General features: G+C 46.6%; 1 protein-coding gene across 6 annotated transcripts in view; it reads right to left on the bottom strand.

Moving 5' to 3' along the window:
* Window positions 1-1885: 1885 nt before the first annotated feature.
* FYN (FYN proto-oncogene, Src family tyrosine kinase) overlaps window positions 1886-24636 on the bottom strand; it is a 212087-nt gene continuing 189336 nt past the window's right edge. For all 6 annotated transcript variants that reach the window (XM_005210788.4, XM_005210791.4, XM_010808438.4 and 3 more), the window contains 2 exons: window positions 14430-14561; window positions 1886-2554 (listed from right to left, as the gene is read on the bottom strand). In XM_005210788.4, coding sequence (XP_005210845.1) covers window positions 2346-2554; window positions 14430-14561 — 341 coding nt within the window. In that variant the 3' untranslated portion in view covers window positions 1886-2345. The remainder of the gene's footprint in view (window positions 2555-14429; window positions 14562-24636) is intronic.

Here is a 24636-nt window from a genome sequence, read left to right as displayed (position 1 = left end):
TTCAGATCTTTTTTGAATGACTGAGTCAGAAACATACACAAAACCTCCCTAGAGAGTACCTGAAAATTATCCAACCTATTGGGATGTAAAGATGAAAAACACAGTTACATCTTTAAACACGTCTAGAACAGTATTAAAAAAAACTGCCCAGTACTGTGATAATAATTGTATGTAAAAAGATATTTGAAATTTTATTAAATTTTGTCAATTTAGCAATTGTATTAATACCAAACCAATGCCATAAAAACTTGGGTTAGTCAGAAAAATCGCTGCTTCACTTAAAAAATGCTGGAAACTTTCTAAACATATAAAGGCTATATCACCAAGAAAACTGTCCTCTTTGTATAATTCCACATGACCTCAGTGATCTTAGAATCCCAGGATCTCAGATGTAGGAATCTATAGCAAATCTCATCCAACTCCCTCATTTCTATAGACAGGACCTGAAAGGGAGCGACTTCAGGTGACTGTCGAATGAAAGCAGCTGAAGGAGGGCAGAGCCAGGCTGGCCCATCCACCCCCTGCCCCATCTGCCACACCAAGCTGTTTCCCTGCTTAGCAACTTCACTACAGAGGTGGAGGGGCACTGGGAAGCATGTACTGACTCCAGGAGGAGAAAGATTCTTCTACAACGGGGACACAGAAAATTCCAGTTAAGAGAAAATGTCTGATAAATTAAAATGTGACTGTATGTCTACTCCTGCTTTAATGATCCTCTGAATTAACTAGACAATGGTCTAGACTTTCTGGGTGAAAAAAACCCTCATTCTAGCTGTTTTGAATGTTTCTGTCATTTGGAAGTCATTGCACAATGGTTAAATTTCCAGGTGAGTCCTTACCACTGGGTGTGGAACACACATGTCACTCCTAGAGTACCTTCCATGATTTAAACAAATGAACAAAAAAAAAAAAAAAATTCAAATGTAAAATGCTCTCTTTTTAATTACTAAATTAAGAAAGTTAAACAATTTAAAAATGTAAACTCACAAAGAAATAACAAAAAAGGAATTAAGACTTCAGAGTTGCTACTCAGTATTAAAAACTCAAATAGAAATAGGGTTTTTGATTTGTTGTTGTTAAACATTTGTAATTCAAGGTTGGTACAAACAGCAACTAAAAATGTAATACTTTTTTTTTTTTTTTTTTTGTGCATCCTCATGAAATGTAAAGTAGTGCATAGTTATTTCACTGGAGGACTCCTGGACATAGAGAAAGTCATTTCATTAGCAGTACAGAACATTCAAACACTTATTTTACAATGGGAAATGTACAACCCCTCCCTCACCTTCCCGTAAGGTTTAGTTGTATGAGAAAATTTAGCATGTTGCCATGACTACAATGCTATGGATTTTAGACCATTTAAATGTGGTTACAAGGTTTATTAAATTAAAAAAGTTGGAAACATTTCAGCATTCATGTTTTTATACAAGAAGTTTGTGTGGTATCCATCCTCTAGTTTCCCTGGTGGTACTGGCCACTTGCTTGCTTTAAAGAGGCTCACTTTTAAGTTTCAAGAACAAATCATAGTAAGTTGAAGCAAATACTGGAAAAAGAAATTGTGAATTCAGCTTGGGCCCTGATGAAAAGAGTCAAAGTAACAGCCATCTACAGGCACAGTCATGAACCAAAAAAGTACAATCCAAAAAACAAACAAACAAACAAACACGTTTTGCAAAAGCCAAAAAGCGAGGCCACTGGTTTTCAGAATTACACCAGTGCTTTTATGTTGATTTTCCAGTCAAATCCTCATTCTGGGTCCTGAAGCTTTGTGGCCAACGTTGGCCACGGTCTCCATGTTAGCACCCACATGGTGTATGCACAGGGATATATAGATTATATATATTCATATTTATAAAAAAAGAAAAAAAACAAACACCTGTCCTGATTGGTTTTTGTTAAAACATGAAAAAAAATTTTATTGTTTTAGACAAAGAGGCCACTTTTGGAAAATAATACTTTTTTTTTTAGTTGAATCAGGTGAAGACAGAGTTAAAATCACATAGGATTTGCATTTTAAAAAAAGGAAAGCACTAGGATCGTTGGCACTGGAGTAACTATTTACACTGAACAGAGGTTTGGCCTTTTACATAACATCGATACAATGCATTTCCAAAGTCTGAGAAATAACAAGGTTCTGTCTCGAATGCTTCACAGAGGAGGTTCGGATTTGGGGACAAGTGTCATGAATGAGGGCCATGGAAGTTCGTCAGCTTCAGAGTCACATGCAATCTGATCCTGGACGGTTCTGGCTGCTCTGCTTGGAGCAGCTGGCTATGGAATTGAAAGCTAATGGGGAGGGGGCGGGGAAGCCTCTGGGACCAGGCCTCTCTCTGCAGACCCAGGTCTTACAGGTTTTCCCCGGGTTGATACTGAGGCTCTGTTGCGGTGAAGTAGTCTTCCAGGAAGCCCTGCAGGTACTCGAAAGTGGGCCGCTCTTCGGGGTCCTTTTTCCAGCAGTGTATCATGAGCTCGTGGAGGGAGATGGGGCAGTCCTGTGGACAGGGCATCCTGTAACCGCGCTCCACCTGCTCCAGCACCTCCCGGTTGTTCATGCCTGCAAAGACAAGGGCCATGAGAGCGGGCGCCCCCGCGTCTTCTCTTTCTTCTCCTTGGAGCCTACAGGTGGTTAAAACATGTTGAGTGCTCCCACCTCACCCAGAGGCGAATCCTGTCTTCAATGGGCTATCTCACCACTCAGAAATAAAAAAGGACTCCCCTACTGACACACGTGAAGCCCTGGAGGGTGAATCTCAAAAGCATTAGAAGTGAAAGAAGCCAGACACAAAAGGCGACGTACTGCATGATTTCATTTATATGAAATTCTAGAAAAGGCAAAAACTATAGTGATAGAAAGCAGATCAGTGGTTGCCAGGGGTGACGGGGAGGGCAATCCTGCAAAGAGGCCGCAGGGAACACAAGGGTGAGGGAAACGTTCTGTATCAGCAAACCCTCCCTGTAAAGGCCAGGCAGTAAAGATTTTAGGTTGCATACTATCTCCGCCGCATATCCTTCATTTTATTTATTTTTCTACAACTCTGAAAATGCAGAAAACAAAGACAGAGTGGGAGCCAGATCTGGCCTAGGAGCTGTAGGCTGCCAATCCATGTTCTATACCCTGAGTATGGAGGTGTGACTGTTTATGTTTGTCAAAACTCACTGAATTCTTAAAACTGTAGAATTCTATTGTATGTAAATTATACATCAATTATGCTGACAAAAGTATGAATGAAGCAGATAAAAACAAATCCAGGGAATGAAAACTAAACTGTCCTTTGTTCACAGGACCTATAAGCTCTGTTGATGTACTTCATAAATTGGCTGTCCTCGCGCCTGGACAAACTCTCAGTGTTTGGCCATTCGAGATCCGACATCACGCCATCACTCTGGGCTCTGTCCAGCCCAGTGACCCCCAGGTGCCCTGGGTTAAGATGACTCTGACAGGGAGACAGGGCACTGTTTACTGATGACCTCAGACAGGCCATCAATCACTGAGACCTCTGTGACCCTCTGGGGGAGCTGCCTGATACAGAGACTTCGGGATGCCTGGAGCTAACAGGAGACGTTCTGGGAGACTGCCAGCCCTCTGGAGAGTGCAGCCTTCCTGCACGCTGGCCTTCTCAACAGAACAGGAAATACCACATGAGGGGTGGACGGGGGAGCTGAATGCCCTGACCCCTTTCTCAATCACTGCCAGGCTCTCTTCTCTGGTTTGCTTCCCTTTTCTGCCGTATCGTGTTCTGCCATCGCCTGCCAAGCCCTTGTATGTTTTGGCTACTCCTTGGCCCTGAGCCTATAATCTGGAATCCTCTCCAACCTCTGACCCAGTTAATTTATAAAAGCAAAAACCCGAGTTTCAGCCATTCAGAAACCTGGAATTCTTCCCCTGGCTCTCAGGGCTCCGATCAGCAGGACACAGTGTGTACATTTTGCGACTTCTGGAGGAGACGGCAACCCGCTGAGCAGAACCACCCAGCCAGAGCAGCAGGGCCAGGTCACGACCCTGTCCCCCTGTCCCCCAGAATCGCTCAGATTCTGCGATCTGTTGCCAGTTCTCTTTGTTGTTGTTTTTGGAGCTGGGCTGATTCCAGCTCCCGTGACTGTCAACCACAGCCCTGTCAGTCACATGCTTATCCAAACCCTTTCAGGATGCTTTCTTATTCTCTGCCACTGTAATTCACTGAGGTGATAAAATCTGTGTATTATTCCTGCTGTGTTGAAGTAGGCCTTCAGTTTAATTTTCTAACATAACTCTGCTCATATTTTGGTGGTGACCCTTATTTTAGTGAGAAAGGCTCAATAGTTGAATCTGGGTTCCCTTCTTCCACACCATGCCTGACTTCACAGGGGCTCTCTTCAGTTGGATGACTGGTCAGCTCTGTAGTTAATTACCTTACGTCCTCTTCCAACCACTGAAAACTCATTTTGATAAGTCAGGGTGGGGCGGGGGGGCGGTTGGAAGCAAGGGGAGATGCTGAGGTTGCCACTGGAGTGTCCCGCAGGGCTCTGGACAAACAGGGCAAGGGACAAGGGCCAGCATTTCCTCATCCACAACCCCCAATACAACAAGCTCTGCAAAGCACAAGTTCTGGGAACCTCCCTGGCAGCAAACTGATCTGAACTCACCTTATTTGGCCATAAAACCTGACCTGGTATGAGGCGCTAGACTGTTTTTCTTCATTTATACATATTAGAAGAATTAAGGATGTATCCGAACACAGAGTGCAGCCCAAGACCCTCCTAAGGTGTTATACAAATTATGGTCTAAGCACTATATGGACTTTGAAAAAGAAAACCAAATCTGACTGTGAAGGCTGTCCAGTCCCAAGGGTTTTGGCTGTGAAGCTCTGGCACGAGTGGACAGCAACCACCACATTCTAGGAGCCCAGAAAGGTTAGGAAGAGAGCATGAGCCCGTACCAGGACTGGCTTCCTCCAAAGTGTGTGCTTTGTATTTCAGTGCAGTCCTTGGTTTCTTAACATCTCAGAAGACACATGCCTGAACCTGCAGAAGTCCCCCTTGACCCTGACCCTGCCAGGAGTCTGTGAGAACTGGAGGAGAGACAGGTGGGCGGTCTGAGCCTCAGAAGGTCCGACAGGCCCTGTTGGAGGTGGTTACACCCCCCGCCAAACCCAAATGCCTCCTCCTAATGCTTCATTCTGGCACTGGGATCATCCAAAACCACACCACAGAGCTTAGCTAATCATTCTCCTATTGCTCTGCAGCCCTTATGTCATTACAGGATTCTTGTCATTAAAAAACAAACTACTCAAATGGAAAGATTTCATGTATTTTTTTTTTTTTAAGTCTTGATCCAGTCTTCACCAATGGAAAGTTTAATTGGCCACTTGAGTCAAGCCTGTTTTTCCAGTGCTCTGCCTGAGTCAGGGACACAGCTCGACCCTCAACATGTAGCATTTTAGGGAGGCAGCCTGCTCCCCAGGGCAGCTGGGACCAGGGATGGAGCTGGGCCTTGGCCCTCGTGGTATCACCAGCTGGCCTCGCCGGCAGCTCCTCCCCATGCCTTCCACCTCCTTTCTGCCCACATCCTCTTCTTGTTTCTCCTCTCCCCGCTCTCATGCCACTCCCCAGGTTCTCCCAGCATGAAGAGCACACAAAACCAATTCGACGCACCAGGCTAACAAGAAACATACCAACATCAGTTTTGCCAGAAAAGTGGGATATAAGACAATGCACTTGGCTGACAATGACAGTCTGAATGGGACTGGATCTTTTCCGGGCATCCATAGGCCAGAAGTGGACCCAGCTCCTTCATGATGGTTCCTGGCAGTGGGAACTGCACAACCAAGAGATGCTTGCTCAGCAAGGCTTGGGTCACTTTTCACTTCACAAACAATAGCCCAAGTAAGTGGGCTGTGTTCATATTTTTTTCAAAAAAGAGTATTCTTGGCTATAAGAACTTTGAAAAATCACGTGTAAGAATTGCTTTTTAGTAAAAATGGATTTTCCTCTTCATACTACTATTTCATGAGCTCTTTTTGAAAGTGAAAAGAAAAGTGGAAAAAAAAAAAAGAAAAGTGAAAGTGTTAGTTGCTTTAGTCATGTCTGACTCTTTGCGACCCCATGGTCTGTAGCCCACCAGGCTCCTCTGTCCATGGAATTCTCCAGGCAAGAACACTGGAGTGGGTAGCCATTCTCTTCTCCAGGGGATCTTCCTGATACAGGGATCAAACCCAGGTATCCTGGATTACAGGCAGATTCTTTACCATCTGAGCCACCAGGGAAGGTGAGGGCCAGGGACTGGGAAGGGAACACACACAACATTGAGTTTAGGGAGGCCAGCGGAGTCCTGAGGGATGTGGGCAAAGGGAAGAATCTTTGTATCTTAGTTCCAATTGAGGAAGCGGGTGGGGGTTGGGGAGGAGGCTGCCTGGGAATGTTCTGCTTATTATTTTCCTTCTTAGGGGAGAAACTGAAGAGGCAGAAACTTTAAAACATGGTTGTATGTTTTGTAACTTTGTCAACAACAGTTCTTAGTGGAAGCTACAATAGAGAGTGTTTTTCAACAGGAGGGTGCTCTATGTCAGCCTGTGGCATCCAACCATGTCATGGTAACAAAGCTCCCGAAGGCATGTTGCCTGGATCCCAACCTCCACGTCAGAGAAGGGGCACAGGGCTTGGTGACCAGCAAGCAGACACACTGGCTGTTTTCACTCCAGCCTGTCCTCCTCTGCCCCCACCTCAGTGGTTCCTTACCTTTCTGCTCTCCTTGTGGTCAGTCAGGAAAATGGACCATTTCCACAGGTCACTCTCACAGGGCACATAGCCCAGTGGGACTCAGTTCACAGAACACCTGTGTAGTCTGCTGTGCCGGGGTTTACTTTCAGATACCTCTTCCTGCACCTTCCATGGGGGCCTCCTGTCACCCTGCATCTCAGGCTCTCAAACATGGTCACTGGTAGCCTCATTTCCAGTGGGTCTGCCCCAAACCCTGCAGCTGAGATTCTCTGGCCAAGTGGACTGAATTCACTTCCTGCCATTATGACCGTATTATCCTTCCAAATCATGCTGCTGGCTGCCTCTAGGTTCCTGAATTAAGGTCAAGTTTCCAGCTCTCACTTTCCAACCCTTACTATGTATGGCTGCCAACAGTCTCTGCTTTCACGTGTGCGTATTTTCCATCCCTTCGCTCCTTTTTCTCCTCCCTCCTTTTATTTTACACTTTCCTGTGCCTCTTCCTTAAGCTAGATATTAACTCAGTGGTGTCTCCTTGCTTTTTTTTTTTGATCTCCAGGGAAGAAGTAACAGTCTACCCACTCCAGTATTCTGGCCTGGAGGATTCCATGGACTGCATGACTGAGCGACTTTCACAGTTAAGAAAACCATTTTCATTGCGGAGCCACTTTACTCTTTCAACTCTGTGTCTCAGCAGGTGATTGACTTCCCCTGCCTCAGTTTCTCTTTGTCAGTGGAATATCTCCATATTCACTGTGCTTTCAGCTCACTGAAGTGTCTTCTATGAACGGAGGGTATTGGGCTTGACAGCTCACCATTTCAGTTTCCTAATACGGATCTTCCAGGGGCTGTGGCTATACAAGTGGGGATTCTTGCTGTTTACCATCCAGGTTTGTATCTGGATTGGACTAGGGGTTGCAAGATTTTTGTGCCATGTGAATAATTAGGCCCTTTGACAATGGGAATGATGCTCAGGTTCTCAGACACGCAGCTTACTTCTGCAAACCGAGCTTTCTGTTGAAAGGAAATTAGAAGCTATTGTGCATCAGGCTTTTTGTCAGAGGCTCCCCCTGGCTTCTCTACACAAACCCTGTAAAAAGCCCTTCTGTTTACTTGTCTGCTGAGCGGTGCTGGGAGTGCAGGGAGGGCGGAAGGAAGGAGGGTGCCATTAATGGTGCTTGCTCAGCACGAGCGCGTGCTATCAGATGCCCATGTGCTCTAGTTATCTTACTGGGCTACAACTGGGACACATCAAGTTCGGTTTTGGTTATGAGATCAAAGTACAGACTCCGGGCAGATAGATGTTGCTCAAAGAGGAGAGCTGAAAATAAAGGAGTGACCTTGAGGCGGCACAACGATGACTCTTGTTTCTCTTTCTGCATCTTAACCAGATAAGCTTAGGACACCTGTTTTTATGAAGCCCACTCTATTAATAAACACAGAAATGACAGCTACTCAGGTGCCATAACACACAAAAGTTAAAGTTGATAATCCAGTATCATGAACAGCTCCTTTGTCCCAGTAACAGTGAAAAAGTGACAGAGAGGGTGAGGGTGAGGGCAGGCCACAGAAATCCACAGGGGTACACAGGAGCAGCAGGGGGTAGGACTGGGGAGCAGAGAGCCCCTCCCTGTCTGCTCTCTCCTCCACCAGCCACGTGGGCCAAGAGAAACCTTGTCGGGGGAGGTAACAAGACTCCTGGGCATTCCAGGCAGGACTCCTCTGGCGGGAACAACAGGAGCCAAAACAGAAAAGCCTGAGGACCGTGGATGGGAGCACGGAAGGCAGAAGACTAAGCACCCTAGGCTGAGATTTGAAGTTTCATCCCAATTCCCTTTTTCCTGGATGGAGAGTCCCGACCTCTTCCTCCCCCAGGAGAAACCTGCCCCCAGTATCAGGCTGGGCCCAGTGGGGATAAGGGTGACGATGATGGGCTGCTGAACACAAAGGAATTTAGGTCTACAGCTCAGGCTCTGTTGGAAGGCATCTGAGTGGGGCAGAGGGACGATGAAGGTGGAGACTTGCAATTCTTCAAGGAAAGTGCTATACATTCACTAATTTATCTCCCTCTTCAAGTCATTATCAAATGACTAGATGCAGTCACGAAAGTCAGGCAGCTGTCAGTTGTTAGAAGAGTTGAAAGCACTGCAAATGCATAAATAAATGTGATATGCTTAAGAGAATGTTCCTGCTTTGCCAGATCCTGCCAAATTCCCAAAGCAGGTGTTCAGTGGAGAGCCAGGGCCCAGAACAGCCAGGACATTCTGCTTAGAATGATGCTGGGACGTGGTGTTTGAACTGACCACGGGGTCAATTTCCCAGAACAACTTTGAGGACAGAGGCTACTCTGCGGCTGGGAAAAACACGCCTTATTTATGTTTGGAGATGATGAAATAGAGTTGAAAGGTTTTGCAGGCTATGGGCAAAGTCTTATTTTAAAAGCCTCTTGGGCTAATCATTTTTTCCCCTCTGCCCACCCATCCATCCATCCAGCCCTTTATCCCTCCACCCATTCTTCCGTGTATGTGCTTAAGACTTACTGAGAGTCTACTAAAGGAGCCCCCTTCTCAGGGTTCAGAGCTACTGGGAAACAGAGACACACAGACAAGGGCTTCACCAGAGAGGTACCTAGTGGCATGGGAGTGAGCAGAGGAGCGACCCAGGAAGAGACATGGAGAAGGCGACACAAAGGAGGGGACTTTGGGTTAGGGTTGGATGGATTCTGAGGCAGAGAGTGGAGCTGAGAAGACAGACTTGCATGTTTGAGAGAAATCTCTTGGTGATGAGGGTCAGGAGCAGCACAAGAGACATCGTGACTGATGATGTCACCTGGTCGAAGCCCCTCAGTCGGCCCTCATCTCGCTCAGCGCAAATGCCCTAACCGTGGCCTCAGAAGGCCCCGCTGATCTGTCTGGGGCCTCTGGGCCCGCCTGCTCCGCCCACACTGCTTCTTCAGAGCCTCTGTGCTCTGGTTCCCTCTGAAGGGGGGCTCCTTGCCCAGTTAACCTGAGCCTTCTTCCTCAGATGTCACCTTCCTGGTGATGTCCTCCTCTGCCACCCTCTCTGCCCTTCCCCATTTTACTCTCCTCCCTACCCATTACCACCAGCCAATGAGGAATGTATTTTGCTTATTTGTCTTTGCTGATTGTCTGTCTCCTCTGAGGAGTGAAAAGTTTGGGAGGACAGCTTTTGTCTATTGGTTCACTGCGACACTCCTGGGGACCTAAACAGTACCTGGCATACAGCAGGTACTCAATAAATATATGTTGAATGATTGAAGGAAAGAGTTAAGAAGGACTACACCAGATGAAGGCTTCTGGAGTTTATCAAGGGGAAGCCATGGACTTTTTAACTAGTAGAGGCAGGATAAGCGGATCTGTTTCTAGGATAACTCTGATGGTGACAATGATAGATGGTGGGGGTGGGGGGGGGGACAGGAAATAGGAAGTTCCATGAAGGGGGTTCCTGCAGCAGAGGATGACAGCCTGCCGTGGGGCAGTGGAAACAAAGAAGAAAAGAAGGATTTGGAGGTGAAAAAAAAATAGGTTAAAATGCATTGCTCAGATTTTATGCATCAATCCTAGAAAACAGTTTTAAGTACTTTCAATTCTCATATGTAACAATTCATCGGCACAAAATCAGGTATAATCTTGATGCAAAGAATGGTTCTGAGCCTTGGCTTATAGTAAAGCAAGCTGTACAGCTAGGCTGAGGAGGTGCTAAGGTCAGGCTGTGGGAATCTGGAAAACAGAGCTGTTCTTCAGAGCATCTTTGTTACACATCTTGGAAGCAACCTTCTTTGTCTGGTAGGGTGATGGGACTCCTCTCCACTACCTCCCTGTTAATCTCAGAATCACAGTTCAGTATTTTTAATTTGGCTTCCAGGCTCTCACTCAATCTGAGAGTCTCCTTCTTTCCTTCCTTTCGAATCATCCATTTTGTAAAACCTGCTAACTAACCAACCAATCCCATGTTTTATTTTTGCCTCCTTCTTTGAGCCCTTCATTCAGTTACACCTTCCAAACACTATTCCAAGTTCCTTCTCTGATTCTTTTTCTGGACCTTCTTTCACACTGGGCAAAACTGCCTGGAAAGCTTTCATAACATCCATTTAGAAGTCACTTTCATCGCTCCCTTGATCCTCATCCTCATCACCAGCCAAAGTACCTTTCCTGTGTGTAATGATGACAGAAGGCCGTTCTCAGGTATGAAATAAAAATGTATCGTTGCCTACTGCTCTTGAAACAAGAATTACTTCAAAATACACTCTAGCCAACTGAGAAATAACTGCTGAGAACTTAGGATGGGAACCACGGTGGACAGGTCTGGGCGTCTGTCCTGGATGCCACCCCCAGCCACAAGGACTCTGGTCAGTGGAGACGCAGCCCCTTGGCACACACTGCCAACCTGGCCGCTCCAAGAGACAGTGAGAATGAGGACAGGAAGGGCCTTCCTTGTCCGGTGTCACAGGATGAGGCTGAAAGAAACTGTCTGTTCCTTAGGAATTGTTCTCCTTCGTTAAGGTAATCATCCTGTAATTGGAATCCTTCTGTAAAAGCCTCTCCCTCAAGAAGAGTGTACTGTGAGATTCGAGGCACAATTAAATATGATTACAGTTACACTGAGAACAAAAACAAGCAGCATCTATGGTGAGCAGTAGGTTTGGGAACAGCTTTCTGGGGCTCCTGTCACTCCCCGCTGACACAGCTCCAGAGCCCGGCTACAGACGGGCCAGGCCTTCCTGTGGCTGCACCAGGCCCTCTTCACGGGGTCTGGCCAGGCAACCCCACCTCACAGCCTTCTCCACAGGCTCATATCCTAGGGGCCTCCACCCAGGCCGTGGCGCCTTCCCACACATCCCTCCTTGTCTGGGATCATTCTTCCTTAATGTGAAGGGGAAAGCCTATGTACCTTCTTCTCCATGAAGCTTCCCAGACACGGCCCCTTTGCTTGGCCACCATCACAGAATCCGGGCAGCTATCAAAGCCCCCAGCACATCAGCAGTTGCTCCGAGTGTATAACTAGGCATGACAAAGTGGACTGAATTCTCTTGTCAAACTCCTTGGCCATCCTCACAGGATTCGGAGTGAAAAGCCCTTCTCTGGACCTGCTGTGTGCAGACACCTGAATCCGGGGTCCTTGCCTCATTATCAGGATTAAGACTGGGGGCCCACAGTGAGTGAGTTCAAGTATCGAATCCCCCAAAGATGATTTCCTCTAATTATACAGAAGCAATAAAAAAAGGGCTGCTTTCTATTTCATCCATCTGACTGTAAGCTCTGTGAGTGCAGCGACTGAATTTATTTCTCCACTCACTGTTCCATCCCCCAGGAACTAAAACAGCATCCTCCTTCAGGCCTGTTCTCTCAATGTTTGCTGAGAGTATGAAGGTCTTATTCACAGTACTTGCTCCCCAGGTAGTGCACAATCACGCCAGGCACAATCACATTGACCGATGCTAAGCTGAATGAATGAAAACCCTGCCTCAGTTGTAAAAGGAGACTGCTTTCTTTATGCCTAAACCAAACTTGACAAAAGACTCTCCCTCAGAAACGCACACCTGCCTTCCTCCTCCCAGGCCCCCGCCCCCACCCCTTTGTCTCGGCGCCTGTGTGTGACCCTGAGAAACAAAAAGCCGCTTTGTCTTCCTGGAAGTAAAGGTTTCACAGAAATGCAAGACATTAACCTTCCCCCACCACAACACATCGGGTGGCTAAACCTGGGGGGCTCAGGAAGAAATTCATTCAAAATTCAGACAATGAGAAAAGAGGCGCCTTCACATCTTCAAAATCCAGAGCACTGACAAAATTCTCCCCCTTGAGAAGCGATTCAGAAATGCCTGTGCTGGGTTCCAGGCCCCTCCAGGGCAGCCCTTTCTTCTGGTTGGCTACTCCCAGAGCGGCTGCCCACTTGCACACACAGGGAGCAGCAGTCGCTGCAGCAGCATCAATAAAACTGACTTCCGCCCACACCTCTAACCACCCAGTGCTGGCATTTCAGAGATAGGGAATTTGTCAAATTTTGCCTCTGTGCCAAGCCGGCTCTCTTAGAGGAGTCTTGAGGCTTACGACCAACCCAGAAAGAGATCTTCTTTACTTCTCTGCATTCTCCGAAGATGACCAGAAACAATCACAAAAAAGGAACAAAGGGATTACAAATTAATCTGCCCTCACCGGCTCCTCTGACTGCAAAGATATGATTACAGACCCAGCATTTGCAAGAGCTCTCAATTCCTCAGTAATCTCTGCTATCGTTTCTATCACTGTGTTTATTATTATTTTTTAATTTTTAAAAGCTCCTCTCTTAGGCAGGGCATGATGGGGAGCTATGTTCTTTCTTCACTCAACAGTAACAGAAAAATATGTCCTTAACATTTCAGAAAGCAGATCGCCCTGTGCTATAACCATTAAAGCGCGGAGGTGAAACGACACAAGTGTCCTTTACATCAGTGTCTGTCTAAATTAATGAATTTAAGCCTGAATCACCTAACCCGTGGTTTCTTTGGAGAGCATGACTCTGATAATCCAGAAAAACTCCAGGGCTTAAGAATCTCCAATTTCTTTACACTATACTTGCTTTTGGGCTTCCCCAGTGGCTCAGATGGTAAAGAATCTGCCTACAATGCAGGAGACCCAGATTCAATCCCTGGGTTGGGAAGATCCCCTGGAGAAGGAAATGGCAATCCACTCTTGGAGATTCCATGGACAGTACAGTCCAGAGGGTTGCAAAAAGTCGGACAGGACTGAATGACTAACACTTTCACTTTCAGGAGGCGCTAGTGGTACAGAACCTGCCTGCCAACGCAGGAGACGTAAGAGACAGGGGTTTGATCCTTGGGTCAGGAAGATCCCCTGGAGCAGTGCACAGCAAACCCACTCCAGTATTCTTGCCTGGAGAATCCCATGGACAGGGGAGCCTGGCAGGTTACAGTCCATGGGGTCGCAAAAAGTTGGACCCGACTAAAGCCATTTAGCACGTACACATACTTGCTTTTGTGGAGCATATTTTAATCATTCAGAAACGTGCAGTGAAGGTGTTCCCTGGTGGCCTAGTGGTTAGGATTCCAGGCTCTCACTTCGGGGGGTGGGGGTGTCAGGTTCAATCCCTAGTCCAGGAACTGAGATCCTCCTATAAGCTGTGCAGAGCAGTCAACCCTCTCTCCCCCTAAAACAACCCCCCAAGTCCCAAGAAACCCAAGACATGTGTAGTGAGTGGCTTCTGCGTGGCGTTTCCTCGTGCCTCTGCTCTCTCCAGCCACCTGGAGCAGGGCCTGCAGAGAGGGCAGGTACTGGCATCTTTCTGCCAGGTTCACGCCAAGGGTCAGTGCTATGGTGTAATCAAAAAGCAGTGGGGGCTTTTCTCCTTCTCCTTCCCAGAAGGGTCTACAAAGTCCATCTGTACGGTTCTGCCAGTGACATTTCTATCCTGGGAGCCAGGGACACACACTCCTCCTGAGAGGGGAGAGGAGAGAACCCACGGACTGAGGTGGACTGGAGCGTTCACCAGCTGCTAACTGCATTAGTCCTGGCACACAATTCACGATGGTTGCTTGTCTACAAGCCATGGGGGCTCCCACTTCTGCTTTCCCCTGGCTAAATACCTGTCCATGTTCTTCAAATTCCCACGCTTGGCAGAAAGCTGAAAATGGGGCTGAGAAGGCAACCAGGAAGAGGACTCCCCAAATAGTGCTGGGAGAACATCCACTCAGGCCCATTTCTGCTGTGTCTGGCTCTTACCTGGGTACGGAACTCTTCCTTTGGTGACCAGCTCTGTGAGTAAGATTCCAAAAGACCACACGTCAGACTTGATTGTGAACCTCCCGTACAGGGCTGCTTCGGGGGCCGTCCACTTGATGGGGAACTTGGCGCCTGCAGGAAGAACACCTGGTTACTCCTCAGGCAGAGATCATGGCTCTGGGCGTGGGGCTGGGGAAAGAATAGCAGGTGGGAATGTGTTCATGGGATCAGGTTCAGAGAGGAGGACATGGAGGAGGGGAAACTGGACCCGGGCTAGGACTGAGCAGCTCTGGCGTCTGTTCCTGCCTCTGCAACCCTAAGCAAGTCCCATCTGGGCTTCAAAGCTCCTTCACGTCCTGGCTTTCGAACTTGATTCTACAAACTGATTGAATGTCATAGGTTTGGTCTGGAGGTAGGGCTAACTTATGATTTAGGAAACTTTTATATTTTTTTCTTTCACTTTCAAATAATGTTGTAAATCATAATGTTACCCTCAAGAATCCTTTAGTATAAAAGACCATAGTCTCCTCTTACTGAGGTATATAAAAACCAGATCAAACCACCATGCATCTCCCAAGGGTGGAGACAATTTGCTGTAGCCCATGCATTATGTGGGACTTCCCAGGTGGTGCTAGTGGTAAAGAACCCGCCTACCAATGCAGGAGATGCAAGAGGCGCAGGTTCGATCCCTGGGTCAGGAAGATCCCCTGGAGGAGGAAATGGCAACCCACTCCAGTATTCTTGCCTGGGAAAATCCCACTGGACAGAGGAGCCTGGAGGGGCTATAGTCCATGGGGTCACAAAAGAATCACACACGACTTAGCAAAACAGCAACTTCCCCACTACACTCTCCTTTTTCCTTCCACCCTTGCCCCTAATAGTAGCCGCCTTTAATTCTGGGGAATGTTTTTCTTCTGCACTGTACCATCCCTTGCTTACCTCCCTGTCTTTCTCCTGTGAGCCAGACAGGGTGCTATCTAAAATTTTTACAGAGTGGTTTTATCTCATTGACTATCTTATGAGTCTGATTTCTCAAGACCAAGAAGCAAATTTTGTGCCAAATCTTTTCTTGCAAATGTCTCCTGTTAAAAGAATCCTTTCTCCAATCAAAAAGGAAGGGTGGGGTCCACTCTGCTCCTTACAAAGCTAGATGTGTATACGGGGAATTAAAATTGATTCAGCAGCCTGTGCTCTCACACATTAGGCTCAGCATTTATAAAGCAGTTTCGGATATTTCATTGAACAGACTAAAAGGGAAACACAAGGAATTTTTATTACTGATGTAAACACAATTATATGTTTAAAGCATGTTAATTTTACTTAGGAATGCCTAAAAAAAATCACACAAAGGCTGACAAAATCAGAAATTTTCATAGTATCTTCTAGGAAAAGCCATTATGTGCAAAACTGGCAAATGATTAAAATCTTTGAATTAGCATGGTTTTAATAACCAGAGGTATGATAAATTACAGCAATTAGATTTTTTGTTTTAAATACAGTACATGATAACATCTTCAGCAAATCTACCCTGGCATTTTCGGGCAATATAATTTTCCTCTCCATCTCTTCTATGCCCGTGTGAAATGAAATTAAAAAAAAAATCCTACTATTTCATTCTGTGGCATCTCATATTAACACTGGAGCAGAGAAATGATTCTCTAGTTTTTCTTCCCTTTTATGCATCGAGTTATTTTTAATTAGCTATGTTTCTCAAGCATAATTACTTATATCTTTGCTTAAGTGCTGCATGATTCCACACAAGGTCTGGTATTCTCTGAACAGTCATTCTGTTTTTAAAGTTTCTTTCAAAGCATTCTTCTCACACTTCCTATCCTCCAGCATTCTGTTCACGCAGCTTTGGACTCCGAGCCTCTGGGATTAATGTGATAGATTCTCTTCAGTGTCGAGAGCTGACTTTGCCCTGGACCAAACCTCAGCTGGAGTTCTCTTATTTCAGAGAATTAAAGGTATATTAAATTCATTCCTATTTAAACCAGCTCTCGAGCCAAATGGCTTGGAAATCTATGTCCGTCTCTGAAGCAAATGGAACATTTTTCTCCACTGTGCAGACACAAATCCTGTAAATAAAATGACGAGCAAAAGAAGCCTTTCTTCCCTTCTTGGAATCATTCCATGTTGCTCAAGATGTAAGTGTTGCTGAAAGTAAACTAGTTAAAATTGGGATAAAGTCATTTTGGATTTTCTGAGAGAAGATTTCATAATTTCAGATTTTTTAAAAAAGCAAATGCCAATATATCAGCCAGTTGCGGTAGTCTGCTTTATTGTTTTCTCATTATATCATCTACAACAATTATATAAACCTTCAAAAGAGAAGCCGAAACAAAGCCTGTAATGGATCTCTGATAAGAAACCTTTTGTAGGTATGTGCTCTGACTTACTAGTAGGAGCTTACTTACATACATTTATTTTGCATTAGTTTTCTTTCTAAGATAAGCAACGTATTTACAAATAATATGTGTTGGAGGGGAAAAAATGAAGAATGCCTTTGTCTTTGTTTTGGTCTCAAAATAGCAGCTGCTCTGGACTTCTCTAAAGATAATTCACAGTTTCAAGGAAGACAGAAGGTTAAATTAAAGCAGAGATAAACTGTTAGTGATCAAGTGAGGTTTCAGTGGAAAAGAATGAATCAATGCTCACTCTTCTACTCATCTTGTTACTTCAATTTCTCCTCGTTTTGGTCTCTTGCCTCCTCAGGGTACAGACGCAGGTCCACAGCAGGGAGAGTTCATGCCAGGCTTTGGCAGGGGTCTTTGAAAATGGCCCTGAGGTTGCACACTGCAAACCCCATCTATGAGAATGGGGTCCCTAAGGTTGCCGTGGATACAACCCTGCTGGGGTTGGATGGGGTTGCTCCTTGGGTAAAGTTAGGAAAGCTCTTAAGTCTGGAAGGAAGGACCTCCTGGGTGTAAACGCTGCCTTTTCCTTCAAAATAGAGTTCTGCCCTCTCAGATTTTTTTCATAGGTATCATGGAAGGCATAACAAGACCAAAGTTCTGATTGGATGGATTTGTAGAAAAAAGGGGACTGTCAGGAGACCTATGCCACAACGAGCGTGGTGCTGCCATGTAACTAGATGATTCACTGTTCCTGGCATTCCCCTTTGGGACCAGGATTAGACACCAAGATAATGTCCTCTCCTCTGCACCTCGCTGGAGGAAATTAAGCAGCTGATGCAGGTATGACGATCTGTGTCAGTAATAAACTCTCAGGGTACTTGTTCAATGTTTGTGCTGTGTGCTTAGTTGCTCAGTTGTGTCCGACTCTTTGAGACCCCACGGACTGTAGCCTACCAGGCTCCTCTGTCCATGATGGATTCTCCTGGCAAGCACAGCGGACTGGGTAGCCATTCCCTTCTCCAGGGGATCTTCCCAATCCAGGGATTGAACCTGTGTCTCCTGCAGCGGCAGGTGGGTTCTTTACCACTAGTGCCATCTAGAGAGCCCAGCATGGAGCCTACTTAGAGAAGGAGCTTCACAGATCTTCACAGAGTCATCTCTGGCCTCTGCTGCCTTATCACCATCCATACTGAGTTGACCTCACACCGGTAAATCTCCCTCTTCATCTTCACTACCTGCACTCCAGTCCCCACTGGCTCCCTGCCACTGGCCTCCTCCTGCAATCCCTTCCAGTTGTCTCCCCCAACAATCTGGCCCCTCCTCCCCACTCTCCAGCCTCCTGTAACCGTGGGCCTCCCCTCCTCTGCTCTCCCAGGTCCCCTCTGACTGTCCTTCCTGCTGCAGGGCCTTGGGTCAGGCTGTTTTCTTTGCTGCAGGTCCCACCCAACTCCTGCCCATGGCTAACTCCCACTCCTCCTTTGTTCTTGGCCTGAGTGTTTCTGGCTGGGGAGCCCTGGCCTGAGCACAAAGACTGGGGCAGGTTCCCTAGCTCTGTGCTGCCAGGGTATCTGGTTCATTGTGGTTGTTACTACTCAAGTGCAGTGTACATGTGAGTTGTCAGAAAGTGCATTTCTCTCCATGGACAGAGACTGTTCTTGGGGGCTGGTACATGTCTCTGTGGATGGCCACCATGTGTGCAGTACTGAGCCCAGCGCCAGCCCTACAGAAGGCACTGGTTAAGGAGGTGCTGAATGAATGAGTAACTGGACACTGATCAACCTGCTCAGCCGTCCCTTCCTGGTGGAACAACCGTGGTTCCTTATGGGGCTTCTAATCAGTTCCCCCCTCTCTGGCGAGTCCTTGCCTTGTCCTCAGTGACCAGTGTCACGGTCTACCACCACCTGGATGCCCTTTGAAGGGTTTAACAACTGCCAACTACAGTAGAAAAGCATCTGTCACATGCTAAGGGAACAAAAACACCTGGAAAACCCAGATCTCTAGTCCCAAATGACATGTGTTCAGAAACCTTGGGTCAGAGTAAAGCTGTTTGAGGTGGCAGGAATCCTGGATTTGGCTCTCTGATGGGCCTAGGGCTACAGCTGGGAGGTTAGACCCACAGAGAGGCAAGGTAGCCAGAGGCCTTGGAGCGATCACAGCAAAAGAAAGTAAAAAATCAGTTTTTCAATAGACTGGGATGGAAGCAGGTGACTGGATAGCAATCATTCAACCTCACTAGTCTTCAGAATATGGTTAATAACCATCCATGCTTTAAGTAAGAGAAAGGAGAGAGCTGTGGATTTATTCAGTTATCAAAGTTTATCTGCAAGACAACCAAAGACCCCATGCTCGCTGGACTAGTTTTGTTCTCTCTCTTCTGGAGTCTCCCATGTACCTGGCACGGTCTGTAGTGCTGGGGAGACCACAGTGAATGCAATCTCCTACTCTCAGGGGGCTTGCGGGTTCACTTGGGAAGGACATAAAATAAACCAGTGACCTTTATATGTCAGACAGAGACAAGGGCCATAAAGAAGAATAAGATGGGCCATAAGGACAGATGCCATGGGGCGCTGCAGGTTACACTAAGGACTCTGGATTCCTTCTAGTGTGGTGGGGACCCACTGGAGGCCGTGAGCACTCCCCCACCCTTTCCTTGTCTTTAAAACACGTAAGTCACACATCATTACCTAGAGAATGATCTATGATGAGCCAGAACGTGAAAAGCGCTTTGACTTTTCAAAACTCTTGAAAAGCATCATGACATTTCAAGGCCCGTGGCTATTAGCCATCAACAATCAGGCTGACGACGTGTCTACCATCACTTCTGTCATGCTTGCTTACCTCGTGGCTCCAGTCACATTTGTGCTGTTTTAGTACACTTTTCACATTTGAGTAATACGAATCACCTCAGGAACAGAGGAGTAGAACCTGGCATATTTCAACACTTGGTAAAGCTCAAACATTCCTATGAGAAATGAGCAATCTTTTCTGAGTTTCTTCTTCCCTGATGCTCTTCCTTTCTTTCTGGGCACTTCTCTGGTCTCTGCTGTAGGTTCCTCCTCAGTTTCCCTCTCTCTAAGTGTCTCAGAGGTCTCAGTGCTATAGACTCTTCTCTCTGCTCATTCCTTGGGGAAACACGCCTCTCTCAGGATTAACCCTGCCCAGCATTTCTGTGTGAACAGCAGGGGAAACACTGGAAAAACTTTGTCTCTTATCTGAAACCTTGGTTCCCGATTTGCAAATGTCTAAGGGACAAAGCCTCTAGGATGCTGCAACTTTATCTCAAATGTGGCAACTATGAATCTAAATTGATTTTTCATTAAATCATTTTACTATGAATAAGACAGTTTGTTATAAAAGAAGTTCCTGTAGGTGGAAAATTTTCCTAGATGGCTGACAAAGTTGATTCGTACTTTAATATTCTAGGAAGCAAACAGAGGCTCTTTTTTTAGTATCCCTTTTCTGGGAATCAGACCCCACTCTGCCAGGCTTCAAGATGAAAAAACTTGAAAGCTGGCTGAGACTTCTCCTTCTCCTTAAACCCACTATCTAACCCATCAATAAAGCCTCTTGCTTCCCTCTCTGACAAGCCTCTCAAACTTGCCCTTTCCTGTTTAAGTTCTCTGCCAAAACTCGATTTAGGTCCTCGTCCCTCTGTTTAGACCTTGAACCATGGTGCCCAGCCTTCAGCTCACTGTTTTTCCAATTAACAATTTTAAGCCTCAGCTTCATAATGTCCACACCAGCCTCCCCCACAACCACACAGTGGGTTCCCTACTGCATTAAGTCAAAATCTCCCATCCAGTTTCCTAGGACCCACATATCTATTCAACTTTGGTTCTTTCTGCCCCAAACCCATAGTTAAATCCAGTCTAGTTTGCTTTCCTATAACCTGTACCCTGCACTTGGCATGATCATGAACTTGTCTCTTCTACATTAACATATTCTAAACGTTGTCTCTCCTTCTACCTGCTTAGCTAAAGCTTGCTCAGCTCCAGCCCCACCTGCTTCATCAAGTCATCTGTGACTACTCCAGTCTTCACTGAGCTCACCCATGCTCCTGGAGCCAGTGTGATAAACAAGTTTACTAAAGCCTGACGTTAGACGCTCCCACAACAGCTAAGCATATATTGAGTGCTTGGTAAGTGGCAAGCATCACGCTAAGTGCTTTACCCATATGAGGCAGATACCGATTATAGTCCTGTTCTACAGACAAGAAAACTGAACAGAGGTAAAATGATAGGCCAAAGGACGCACATAAATGGTGGAGCTGGGATTTGAAGTCTGGCTCAAGGGAGTCTGGCTCTAGAGCCCAAACACTCAACCACCACTGCCACATCCTGTTTCCAGTATGTCTCTCTCCTAGTTATTCTGCTTCTCCTTAAATAGAACGGAGATCATTTGAGGCTGGAGTCCATGTTTTATGCTGCTCTTCCTTCACAGTACCTTGCCTAAGGCTGGTTAAACAGCAATTGCTCAATAAATGCTTTAATTGGTTAAAGGGTCAACCTAGCAATTTCTCCAACACTCTGATGGCCACAGAGATTCTCTTCCTTTACACAAATTTAATCAAACCAAACAAAAAATAGTGACACAATACAGCTGCGGAACGAATAATTATTTTCACCCTTAGAGTTATAGGAATAAGAGCCTCCTCACTGCACTCCAGGACAGTCTGACCAAAGGCTCTTGGTTTTTAAGTGGAAACAGGATGACCAGCTAAATTTCATTAGGTCAGGATGGCTCATCCCAACCTCCCAGGCCCCTATCAAGTGAATGAAGGTCCTTTCGGGCTAGGCAATCTGCTTTCTTGCATCTTAAAAAGAAAGTTCTTACTTGATTCAGTTACAGTACTTTATGCATCTTGGTGCATTAAGGCCCTCGGTGGCGGCATTTCAGATGCTCAACTGAAGGCCGCAGGGACCTTCACTTTCCAGTCTGCCCCCTGCACTAAGGGTGTGAAAGTCGGCCAGAAAAGAGGGAGCAAATATTTTTTGTGACAACGCAAAGAGGCCCAGTTGTGGCCTGGGCTGGAGTGGTCATTTCTGGAAGGCTCAAGGCAGTCATTAGGGAAAGGGGCCCCAGAGTTAGGCAGACCTGGGTGTGCACACTGGTTTTGCTGGGTGACCATTTAAAAGCCTGCTAAGTATCAGTCTCCTTGTCTGTAAACTGGGATCTCACAAGGCTGTGATGAGAATTACAAATAATGCAAAGGGCTCAGCACAGCATCTGGCACCTCACAATATTTAAATAAATGCTAGCTAGTATCTTCCTTGGATCTTAATGCAAAGGCTCTGAGTTGCATCAGGCCAGCCAAAGCTCTCCAAACTTCATGAGAGGGAAAGAGGATGAAGAAAAGCCCATACACTCAGCAGTCAATCACTGAGAACTCACTCAGCCTCCAGGAGTCCCCAGCATAGCCAGAGGCACTCCTGGGAAACCAAGCAGGAGCCACCTCCTGCCCTAGGACATTCCGGGCAGCTGGGGACAGAGCTCACGGGGAAACCCAACAGAGCTAATTGTGGCTCTGGTTTCAGGCAGAAGAGGGCTCAGGAGCAAGGGAAAGAGGACCCACACAGGGCGGCCACACGGGATGCTGCGATGGGACCCTCTATTCTTCTTGGAGCTCCAGGCAGGGACCAGGACAGGCCTGGGGAGGCCCAGCTCATATTACTAGCTCTTACTGGAGAGCTGGACTCTCAAGCCTTTTTTTTTTCCTAATGGTGACCAGGCCAATTCTATAGCCTTGAGAATATCCCCTCTGGCTAAAAACTTGGGCCTTGGTGGAGAAGGCAAAGCCAGTGGCAAATAAAAGCAGCCAAACCCTCCCTCCAGAGAATACAAATGGTGCCCTAAAAGCATCTGTAAGGAAGAAAGGCATTGGTATCAACAACAGACACAGTTTTTCTGAACCAAAGATCCATCCAGAACCCTCTTTAGTTATAAAGCAGTAAACTCTGCAAGCTATTATATCCAATATTAAATAATGTGAAGTACTTCAACTTTAAAGTTACCCTGGAGAATAAAAGAAAGCATGATCTATGCCAGTAACAGGAAGCTGATTACATGGTTGGTAGGGCGTGGGGCAGGGTGGGGGTGGTAACAAGGTGGGACCTGGACAGGATATCCTGTGAAAGAGGTAAAATCAGAGCTGATCTGACCTGGAACTTTGTGGTTATTCAACAAAAGGATGATTTCAAACCCAATAAAACATGCCCAAGCAAAATTTAAAATTTCCCAAACGTGTCTGGAGTAATACAACTGTGTGTTTCCCAGTTATTCCTGGTGACACATTCTGTTGTAATTTCTAGTTTAGGTTCGTAAGATTTTTAGCACCATGTGTAAAAAAAAAAGGAAAAGTAAATGGTACAATGGGCTGAGATGCTATTCTATTTGAAATGCATAACGGTCAGTGGGGTGTTAGAGAAGGAAGGAGGTGGGGAGAAGGGAGGAGTGCCATCCTCCCCAGGTTGTGGGTGGAGGAGGACCAAGTTTGGGGGAGGAAGACAAGAACCCAGGCAGGGCCTGAACATGCTGTAAACATGATGGCTGCTTAGCCAGGCACTGAACCAAAGTCTGGTGTGGCTGAATCCAGGAAGGAATAGTCACGCTGAAAGGCATGAACAAAGTTCCAAGTGGAGCCCCAGGCCAAGGACCAGACAAGAAGGAGTAGAAAATCCATCAGTGTGTATTAAAAGCCTAATCAGGACAACTAGAGGACAGCGGGCAGCAAGCCCAGCCACCTGGGAGGATGGTGGGTGAGGCTGGAGGCAAGCCACCGGTCCTGGTGTTTTGTAGTCGAGGACGGATGGGAAGGCCAGTGAACTGTGGGAGGGCGGGAGTGCCTTACATGGAGGAGAACAGAAAGGAGCCAGTGACATTCTTTTACAAACCTATGGGGGAGCCAGAAGTGGAGGGAAGGACACTAGCCTTCCCCCATCACCTTTCTCCCAAGGTTGACCAATGCCAACCCAGGAGAACTCTCACTGGCAACAAAGGATGAAATTAACCAGCATCTCCTGAAATCATGCTGTTTGGTCCCCGTGCTCTCAGGGAGGAGATCTATGATTCATCAGCAAGACTTTGCCTGGGACTTCCCTGGTGGTCCAGGGGTTAAGACTCTGTGCTTCCACTGCAGGGGGCACGGGTTCAATACCTGGTTGGGGAACTAAGATGCTGCATGCCACCAGCATGGCCAAAAAAACAAACAAACAAAAAGACTTGCCTGAAGTACTGAATGTGTGTGTATGTATGTGCGTGTGTGTGTGGGGGAGGTGGTTGGGACTTGTGGAAGCGATTATCTTGGGTGGAACTGAAGAAAGGAGGGCCCCTGCTTGCTGTTCTAGAACACTAGAATGTTGAATAACTCCAATGATCCTTCCAGCTTTCCAAGAACTACAAGGAAGGCAAAGGTAGGACCAAATCTCTGACTCACACTCTGGGTATGATGGAGACCGTATCTGTGGTCTTTTCTCCAGAACAAAAGGCAAGAAAGCTGCGGAATGGAAGCAATCGTATGCTGCCGTTCACGGTGGTGAGAATTCAGACTGAAGTCAAAACACACATCTGAAATTGAGCTCTACACAGACGTCATCTCAAGAATCTGGTCACCCCTAGCAGGGGCAGTGGGCCTGGGTCAGTCTGACATCATGTCACAAAGCCTGCTAGGTGGTAAGGGACACTGCGGTTGGAGATACTGCTCAGAAACAGCTGGTGGTCATACCAAGGGTCTGGTTGGGAGTCAGGAAGAAACGGAAGGAAGAGAGGATGAATAGAAGACAATAACCACTTTGGGGTGCTTTTCCACACCACTCTCCCAGCCCCTGCCTGTGCCTTTGGGGAGACCAGCCCCG

Source organism: Bos taurus, chromosome 9, assembly GCF_002263795.3.
Source record: "Bos taurus isolate L1 Dominette 01449 registration number 42190680 breed Hereford chromosome 9, ARS-UCD2.0, whole genome shotgun sequence".
Taxonomy (NCBI): Eukaryota; Metazoa; Chordata; class Mammalia; order Artiodactyla; family Bovidae; genus Bos; species Bos taurus.
This window is presented reverse-complemented; position numbering and strand designations above follow the sequence as displayed.